Source organism: Trichoplax adhaerens, genomic scaffold (assembly GCF_000150275.1).
Source record: "Trichoplax adhaerens TRIADscaffold_1 genomic scaffold, whole genome shotgun sequence".
In the NCBI taxonomy this organism is placed as follows: domain Eukaryota; kingdom Metazoa; phylum Placozoa; class Uniplacotomia; order Trichoplacea; family Trichoplacidae; genus Trichoplax; species Trichoplax adhaerens.
In genome coordinates, this window is record NW_002060943.1 from 52,251 (window position 1) to 62,252 (window position 10,002).

General features: G+C 33.6%; 1 protein-coding gene across 1 annotated transcript; it reads left to right on the top strand.

Moving 5' to 3' along the window:
- Positions 1 to 4,968: 4,968 nt before the first annotated feature.
- On the top strand, positions 4,969 to 8,782 carry TRIADDRAFT_51255 (uncharacterized protein; the record flags this gene model as incomplete). Its single annotated transcript, XM_002107552.1, has 13 exons — positions 4,969 to 5,008; positions 6,030 to 6,106; positions 6,209 to 6,304; positions 6,446 to 6,541; positions 6,740 to 6,835; positions 6,994 to 7,089; positions 7,254 to 7,349; positions 7,504 to 7,599; positions 7,764 to 7,859; positions 8,001 to 8,096; positions 8,240 to 8,335; positions 8,497 to 8,544; positions 8,708 to 8,782. 13 exons carry the CDS (start codon positions 4,969 to 4,971, stop codon positions 8,780 to 8,782), a joined length of 1,104 nt encoding a protein of 367 aa, XP_002107588.1.
- Positions 8,783 to 10,002: the final 1,220 nt, after the last annotated feature.

Sequence of the window (10,002 nt, forward strand, 5' to 3'; positions counted from 1 at the left end):
TTTATTTAAACAAGATAGATATAAAGCACTCAGGAAGGGAATTGATCCTAAAAATTTTAAAATATACTATTCAGTAAATAGCTGATTTTTACATAATGTATCGATTGTATTGCAAAGTTCAATGAAAAGCTAAAAATTGTCGTAGATCTAGCTAGTATGATGTAATGGTTTGCATAGATTAAAGAATGTTAGTTGGCCGTGGCTGATGATGAAACTGTGAAGTACAGTATTCGCTCTTTTACCAAGTACTAGAACCTGGACTGACAGCTTATATAATATAGATGGTACCGAATGTGTTAATACTAGACAATATTATGACTTTCCTGTTTGTGAAGATATACCGTCTATCTATCTATTAGCCGTTTTCACTGATATATTTAGGGAGGAAAAGTAAGATCTCTTAACGAAACTCTCAGACGGATAGACATAGCGAATTGAATAAAGTTTAGTATTTGCTCTCAAATTTAGGGCTTGTTACCTATTCTTGAAGATTAGGCATTTCGACGCAATCAAGGACCTAAGTCAGTCTAAGATCATCACTTTACGATACTAGCGAAGTAGCAGAGAGGCTATTTCATATAATATAACGAAATGCTAAGCTATCACAAAGATAAAAACAAAAGCAGCTGATTGTCTTTTATTAACGATTAACAATGATAAAGAAATTGTACTACGAGTGCGATGGCTAACGATTGTGCGGCTTTTTAAGTAGGTTCTGTATCGCAGAAATGAATAATATTTATTTATATAGTAATGTCACTGTTACTTAACTAAACTTGCCTAATCTAAACTAATTAGACTACTAGATAAGTAACAATAACTGAGAAATGCACTTTCAGAATCTTCTAACTATATCTTTATTGTAGAAAATGCGAGTCTAATTTAATATTCAAAATCAATCATTTAAATAGCTTTTCTAGCCATAAAAGCGGTTTACGATGTGTGATATATTTCGACCAATAAGACTTCGAGAATACATTAAATTATTCCTAGTCTAATCCAATGAATTTGTAAAATTACTGCAGATTAACTTTATGTTTGCCCTAGCTTATGATTATCAGGATTTATATTGAATTTGCCATTGACAATTCATATATCATATTTAGTATAATTTAACCTGTATTAGGAACAGGTTTGTATCGGCTATATTAAGTCATCAAATAATTCATGCACATATCCAAATTAATAACTATCTTAACGTGATACATATACATGTCTAAATTAAGTAAGTTATCATTCATCACGGTAGATTCACTACCTTGACAGTCACGAACTACTCTCCTCACAAAAGATGAATTAAATTATTTTGCTCTTCTAAGTTGCTATTATCAACTACCGTTCTACTATAGTTTCGGCTTAATACTATCAACGCAATTTTACTCGTGAAAACTACAAAATCGATTACTAACGAGCATCATTCGCAATTGAAAGTCAACAGCAAAAGTTTAGTAGAAAAATATACGTAGGCAGAAATCTACTGCGATACAAATACTTAATCTATATAGTCTAAACTAATAGACCTGGCTGATTTGGGCAAGAATAGCAATTAGTGAGTTCTTTGAATAATGTTTTTTTGTAGATTAACTCGGTTTAGTACAGCAAAACTACTGTTGTAAGACTTTTAGAAGGATAGATTTAGGCGTTGGTAATAATAAGATATTCCTACCACATCTTTTGACAGATTAAGGTGCAATCCGAGAATGCTACTAAAAGCAGACGCTTTTAGATTTGCCTAGTAAGCTTATCAAGATAGTCTATGACATCGTAGTCTATAATAGTGCTATCCCCTACCACTAAAGATGTTGCAATTACTTTTTATAATCTTAAAATTTTTATTTGGCGTGTTATGTATGCGTTGCAGAGTTGATATGGCATCATCCAAGATAGTCTATCTTTGGAGTCATCGTTGTTATCTGCGAAATAAATCAGTTTATGCAGAAGTTTTATTTCTAGAATTAAGTGAACGAAACATAATATCTAGGTTAACTCTGCAACCAAAGAAATTGGGGAATACAACTATTATCTGCTAGTTACTAAATAGCTAAAATCTCAATTATTAATGATCTGTACGTAAGCCCTTTCCGTGACGGTTCGTTCAATATAACTTTTAACCATTGCCCTAATAGAATAGAATATACCTTCCATAGTATAAAAGAATAGATATTAATAACCTTGGATACTAAATTAAAGAACTATTGATTGTTTACAATATAAATTACTTTCAATATTCTAGATCGCTTTACTAAGGTAAAAAACAAATTACTACAATTAATGTAACCTTCTCCATATGAATCATTGCATTTACAATGATGATGTTGCGTGTCACTTTCAAATTAAATACATAAAGATTTTTTAAATTCACTTGAACAAAATTAAAGCATTGACACTCTTCCTTCAAACAAAATGAGTTATTACAGTAAGAAAATCTGATAAACTACTACCAATTTTTCTCAAACATCCTAATTATTTGAAATATTGCGAACTTATGTATCTCTTTTTATTTCGTTTAAAACAATGTACTTACTATTGTAATGCGAGATTTTGTCTAACCATTTAAGCATCTAGTATCTTAACTTAGAGCATTGCCTAACTTTTTATTCTAATTATGTGACTTACTACTTAAATTAAGCTGCAGGAATACGAAACTAACATTCATGATCATTGACTGAGAAGTAACTAATTCAATATTGGGCTATTATTTAATTTAGTATCTAATTGGCATAACCATTAAATCCTCTTTAGCGGCTAGTCCCGACATGCTTTGGATATATAACGCATTTAACTTGTTACTATCACGTAAATAAATCCAAAATAGGAACTGCTTACCATTTTTTCTTAGTCCAATGTCGTATCAAGGTTGTATTCCATGTTCTCTGCTAATGCCTTAAAGTATAGTTACATTTTTAACGTTGTATTTGATAAACAGATACAGTGCATGCAATCAACCGCAGTAATAATTTTATATATGCCTAATGTATTCTTGCCATCGGTGCGTTAAACCTCAATAGCTCTTGAATGATCTTTTCTCGACAACTCTTCCTATACGTTTAATATTACAAAATGCTAGGCAAATGGTTAGTTTGAAGCTCGTATACTATATCCAGAATTAAAAGACATTTTATCAACATGGACTGTTTCAAGTTTCTGATAACAAAAGCTGTAATAAATTCGTATTCCCTGCTAGCAACAATTATATTCTCATACTTCATCTTTACTACATGTTCGCTCTAGCATTCATCGAGAATTGTGGGAGGCAGAAAATTGCCACTTGTGTTTTTACGCAGTGTACATTCTCCATAAACCTCCGTAGTTGAGTTAGACTGTCTGATGATTAATCACCACAAAACCAATTGGCTTTAATTCTAGAAGCTCCGCTTAAGGTTACAAAGTAACTTAAAAAGTTTGCAAGCTTTCAATTTATTAATCATCCAAAATGTATTTAACAGATACGTGTAATTACTTAGGAATAACTAGGTACTTACATTTAGTGTAGTGGAAACTTAGTATCAGACAATAGAACCCAAATTCTAAGCATTTATTGATAGTATAGAGGGTGTAAAGAAATTTTTTGGCCATCTCAAGCCTGGCCCCTTCTTCGTAACCGATTTCTGTACATTCTATTGCATAACTATTGAATAACAAAATTCAAAATTTTCACCCTATCCATTGTGGCTTGATCATTAGGAGTAGAGAATGTATGAATACTCAGCACTTGTAGAACGTCCAATTAAGCCATCGATTACTACTGCCTAGGCCGACATTGATTTCATTTTGAACTGTTGATCCTTGACATACTACTACTTCCTCAACTTTCGTTACATTTTATGCTGACTCTCAGTCATCAGCATTGATATTTGATAATTTCAGGCATCCTACTACGATGTCGATTGATTTACTAGTTATTCAAAATTGAAATTGCACACAGTATTAGCTACCTTTTATGTACGTTGCTAGGTCTAGATACAGATAATCCTTGGTAGAAGAACTAGGATCACGACATTTTATGCTGACTCTCAGTCAGCAGCATTGATAAATGATAATTTCAGGCATCGTACTACGATGTCGATTGATATACTAGCTATTCAAAATTCAAATTGAATACAGTATTAGCTACCTTTTACGTACGCTGCTACGTCTAGATACAGATCATTCTTGGTAGAAGAACTAGGATCACCAAGTAACTCATGTAATCAAGTTCAGTCAATCAAAAAAAATCAGAAAGATTTTTATTATAAGATAACAAAATAATCAGTTGGCGAGCCAGAGAAATTGTAGTTGAGTAGGTATGCATCCGTTCCGTAAAACACATTTTACAAATGATGAAAACATGTTTTCCAGAATTTTCGATCGCTTAGGGCTCTTCGCGACCGCAGTGCACTAAAACTGCAATATTAGTCATATTTTACGAAAATAAACAAAAGAGAATACAAAAATGACCAGTAAAATTAGGATTGAGGAGACGAAGATCGCAAAGACTTGATGAAAGGCCGCAATGCACTTTCCAGATTTCGTTAGTCCTTTGCGAGCAAGAACGTTATAGTAAGCGATACTATTGGATTAGGTGTCATATCATTTCCTAGAGTGAGGAGTACCGTATCGTACGTTCTTTTCGTTCAAATGCTCGCAAGGCATTGACAACTTCCGTTAACACTTTGCGGTCGAGGATTACGGTAGTTTAATTATGATATCAGCCAAGAATCTATATGATGTCTTGTATTTGAATGGATTGTATGATACATTACTCAAGCTGTGCCAGCATTGATGAAGGCCGCAAAGCACTAAAGTTACAATTGGAAAGGATCAACATTCGATAGGTATAAATAGCCTTAGCATGACTGATTTTTTCTAAATTCTTTTTCAGAGCAAAGAAGGCTAAAGGAAGTTGAAATACCTATCCAAGTTGGACCATTTACCTGGAATTTTGGATTTGGATATCATTTCGTCTAAACCTTATCAAGTCAGCGTATCATGGATAGCTCGACAGATATACCTTGCAACTGTGTTGAAAGTAAGTACTAGACTGTATACCAGACATCTATAGGAATACTGCGTACGTCCAATGAATGCACTTGATCCGTACTACAGTAGTTTAACTTGGGTTATCAACGTTTTGCCAAGCACTTCACTCTCAAAAATTTGCCTAGTCACTCATGGAGTCAATAGCTAGGATTTAATTTTTTAGACAAATTGTAGAAGAAAGAATACCAGCAATGCAGGGATCAATTCAACCAAATTGATCCGAATACAGTTGGATAACATGGGATAACCTATGCAGTAGAGTAAAAGAACGTTTTTTAGCAGTGATTGTGTATTATTTATTTTTTATTTTTTATTTTGAATAGTCGCACCTACAGTACTATACCGTGGTCGCACCGACTGTACTGTACTGTACAGTACAGTGTACAGTACAATGCCGTACAGTAGTTTTTTTCGTACAGTTATTGCTAGTTATTAGCATATTGTACTGTACACTGTACAGTACTGTACCATACCGTTCCTCACAGTACTATTGTCGAAAAAAAGTAATAATAATTAAATTTACGGTATAAAAAATCTTGATCGGTATACTGTACAGTACAGTACAGTACAGTAACAGTACATATTGTTACTGTTATACCGATCAAGATTTTTTATACAGTATACGTACAGAATCCGACTGCGCACGCCCATTTCGATATTTGTGACGTCACGTTGCCCTGGACTACTGTACACTCAGTGTACAGTGTACAGTATCGACAATAACTACGGACCGTTGATTCCTGCACGTGACTCGAGATAATGGCAGTTTTTACCGTTGTATTGTTTGTTTTTACATGTCGTACGAGGCTTATTACAAATTCAATTTCTACATCTTCGTAGTAAACCTTGTAGTAAACGTTCGCGAGTGTTGCCTCTCAAAAGCTCGCAAGCTATTTAGTACTTTAGTAGTGCCTGCTGTAGCACATTCAAAAGGGGACAGTATTACTGTACAAAGGTTTTTAGCATTTCATTCTTTCTTCTTAAACTGTAGCTGGAATTTGCAAATGTAGTCCTGACTGCAAGTGCAGAAACTGTCAATGCACATCAGACTGCAAATCATCCTGTGCAAAGAACTGCGACTGTTCTGGTTAGTTGAAACAAGTTCAATGAATACTCTACAGTCTACAGTCTATAGTAAACTGTATTGCAGATCTCAGTTGACTGCGTTATATTCAATGTTTATGTTTAGCTGGCAATTGCAAATGCTGTTGTCATTGCGACTGTAGTAACTGTCAATGTACATCGTGCAGCAAATCAACCAGTGGAAAAACTTGCGACTGTTCAGGTCAGTTAATAAAAGCATATAACGTAAACACCATTTCTTAAACTATATCAGTTAAATAAATGTAATCACATAGTAATAATATCGCCCCTATCACGGTAATAGCGTATTAATTCGAATTGTTTCTGGTATTTTAATATTTAGACGATAATTGCACATGCTGTTCTCAATGCAACTGCACGAGCTGTAAATGCACATCATGTACTAAGTCGTCGAATGAAAATACTTGCGACTGTTCAGGTAAGTTAAAACAAATTAAATAAATACCATTTCTTATAGATAGGACTTACAATAATAATAATTATAATCGAACCAATATAATCAGACATTACTCATTTCCTCACTTCCCTCCCTACCTTTTAGTAGTATTACATACTGTACGTACATATGCTATTTATATAATGTATTGATTTATTTGTTTGTGACTTTTACATTTAGCTTGCGATTGCAAAAACTGCTCTGATTGCAACTGTACTAGCTGTAAATGCACATCATGCAGCAAATCGTCGAGTGGAAACACTTGCGACTGCTCAGGTCAGTCAATAAAGAGTCAAATAAATAATATGCGCTACCTTAAAGAGATGTAATTTATTTATTATATCGAAAATACATCACAAGATATTACTCGTATTATCACTTTCCTATGCTTGTAGTAGCGTGTTAATTTTATCGTTTCTGGCCATTACATTTAGCTTGCGATTGCAAGAGCTGCTCTGATTGCAACTGTACTAGCTGTAAATGCACATCATGCAGCAAATCGTCCAGTGGAAACACTTGCAACTGTTCAGGTCAGTTAATAAAGATGCAAATAAATAATATGCGCTACCTTGAAGAGATACACGTATAATTTATTTATTATATCGAAAATAGATCACTTGACATTGTTCGTATCGCCACTTTCCTAACCTTATAGTAGCGTATTAATTTTATCGTTTCTGCCTTTTACATTTAGTTTGCAATTGCAAAAGCTGCTCTGATTGTAACTGTACTAGCTGTAAATGTACATCATGCAGTACATCGTCGAGTAGAAATACTTGCGACTGCTCAGGTCAGTCAATAAAGAGTCAAACAAATAATATGCACTACCTTAAAGAGATATAATTTATTATTTTGAAAATACAACACCAGATATTACTCGTATCGTCACTTTCCTACCTGTTTAGTAGCATGTTAATTTCATCGTTTCTGACTTTTACATTTAGCTTGCAATTGCAAAAGTTGTTCTGATTGTAACTGTACTAGCTGTAAATGCACATCATGCAGCAAATTGCCGAGCGGAAACAGTTGCGACTGTTCAGGTTAGCTAATGAGAAGTAAAATGAGTATTATGGCGTACTTTTAAAGAGATAGAAGTTACTGTAATCGATTGAAATATAATCAGATATTATTCATGTCGTCACTTTCCTATCCATGTAGTAGTGTGCGTACGTATTGATTTCATTAAATCTGGTTTTACATTTAGCGGGTAATTGCAAATGCTGTTCCGACTGTCAATGCACCAGCTGTACATGTACATCATGTAGCAAATCACCAAGTGAAAAGAATTGCAACTGTTCAGGTCAGTTAAAAACGAGTTGAAGGAGGATTATTCCTTAGAGATATAATTTATATGACAATGTAATCAAACATTACTAGTATCATCATTTTACCATTCGCTGTAGTAATTTATTAATTTAATTGTTTCTGGCTTTTGCATTAGCTGGAAATTGTAAGTGCTGTTGTGACTGTGACTGCACTAGCTGTCAATGTACGTCATGCAGCAAATCTTCAAGTGGAAAAACTTGCGACTGTTCAGGTCAGTTAAAACAAGTTAAAATAACACTATTGCTTAAAGATATAATTTATACTCGAATAAACGTAATCAGACATTACTAGTGTCGTCAATCTACGATTCCTATTGCAGTGTATTAATGTAATTGTTTCTGGCTTTTACATTAGCTTGCAATTGCAAATGCTGTTCGGACTGCGATTGTGCTAGCTGTAAATGTACATCATGCAGCAAATCACCAAGTAAAAAAACTTGCGACTGTTCAGGTCAGTTAAAAACGAGTTAAATGAATATATATGTCTTAAAGATATTTATTTATCTTCATTTTATTATAATTGAATAAAATGGGATCAGACATTATCCGGACCTTCGCTTTCCTAATTTTTTATTAGCATATTGATATCATTGTTTCTGTCTTTACATTTAGCTGCCAATTGCAAATGCTGTTCTGATTGTGACTGCACTAGCTGTGAATGTACGCTATGTAGTAAATCATCGAATGAATAGACTTGCGACTAGGTTAGTTAAAACAAATTTAAATTACTTCTGTATTGTAATAAAACAAATGTGCATAGCATTATCTAATCACAACTTGTGGAATTTACGCTTTAAACTCTATTCTCTATCAATCATCACAGGAGATGCAACCAGCTATAATTATGAGAAATAAGAGTGTGTCAACCATAGCCGTTCAAAAGGATGCAGGAAGTTAATTTGCCGTAGCTTTTACAATGAAACCTTCATCGTTTACATGGGTACCTACTATCAATTGTTTACCGCTTATCTATAATAATTACATTCTAAAATATCTTGTTTAAACATTAAAATCATAACAACAGACAGTTTGATGATTCGGACACATACTCAAATTACAATTACTGCACCAATACGCTATGCTAAGAAAATCAATAAAACTATAATTTTAAATCTATCTTGTGGAAGTGTTACTAAAGAGTACAATACTAATTTATCTATCGCTACTAGCGATAACTAAAATTTCTATCGCATTTTAATCATAACTACGTAAAAGGGTAATTAATAGCTACTTTACATCAAACAGTATCGTGCAGTTTAAATCGAGCCTATTATAATTAGGTGCCAAAGGTAAAAATAATGTTGTAGTTTCTAAATCTTTACAGATTTCCAATAATTAATTAGCAATTGAAAACCACTTCTATCAACGTAGTGGCGTATAAGACTCATTCAAGTGATTTCGTACATTCACGAAAACATCAGCAAAACTAGAATCAACACAAATGCTTGAACGAGAAAATAGTACTAGCAGTCTAGTTGTAAACGTACGGTACCTTTACGCTATGAAAATTGTACTGTATGTACGATGATAGTTTATGTAGACGCATTGGTTATCTAACTGTTCTGCTGTATGGTAAAGTTCAAAATTTTCACCCTATCATTCATGGCTTCATCATCAGGAATAGAGAATGCATGATATTTAGCACTTGCAGAACGTACAGTACTACAACCAAGGATGACTAAGTCCTAAACCGACATTTACTTATTTTTAAGGTTAATCCTTGCTATACTACTGTTGCTTGCTCAGCTTTCGTTGAGATATTTTATACCGACTGACAGTCAGCATTGATAATGATAATTTCAGGCATCGTACTACGATGACGATAGATATACTAGTTATTCAAATAAAATGGAATACAGTATTAGCTACCTTTTATGTACGTTGCTAGATCTAGATGCAGATAATCCTTGGTAGAAGAACTAGGATCACCAAGTAACTCATGTAATCAAGTTCAGTCAATCCAAAGAATTCGGCAGTTTATTATAATGAAATGATTCAATTTTCAAGTCATGGGCTAGAGAAATTGTAGTTGAGTAGTCATCCGTTTTGTAAAACACGTTTTTACAAATGATGAAAACATGTTTTCCAGAATTTTCGATCGCAAAGGACTCTTTACGA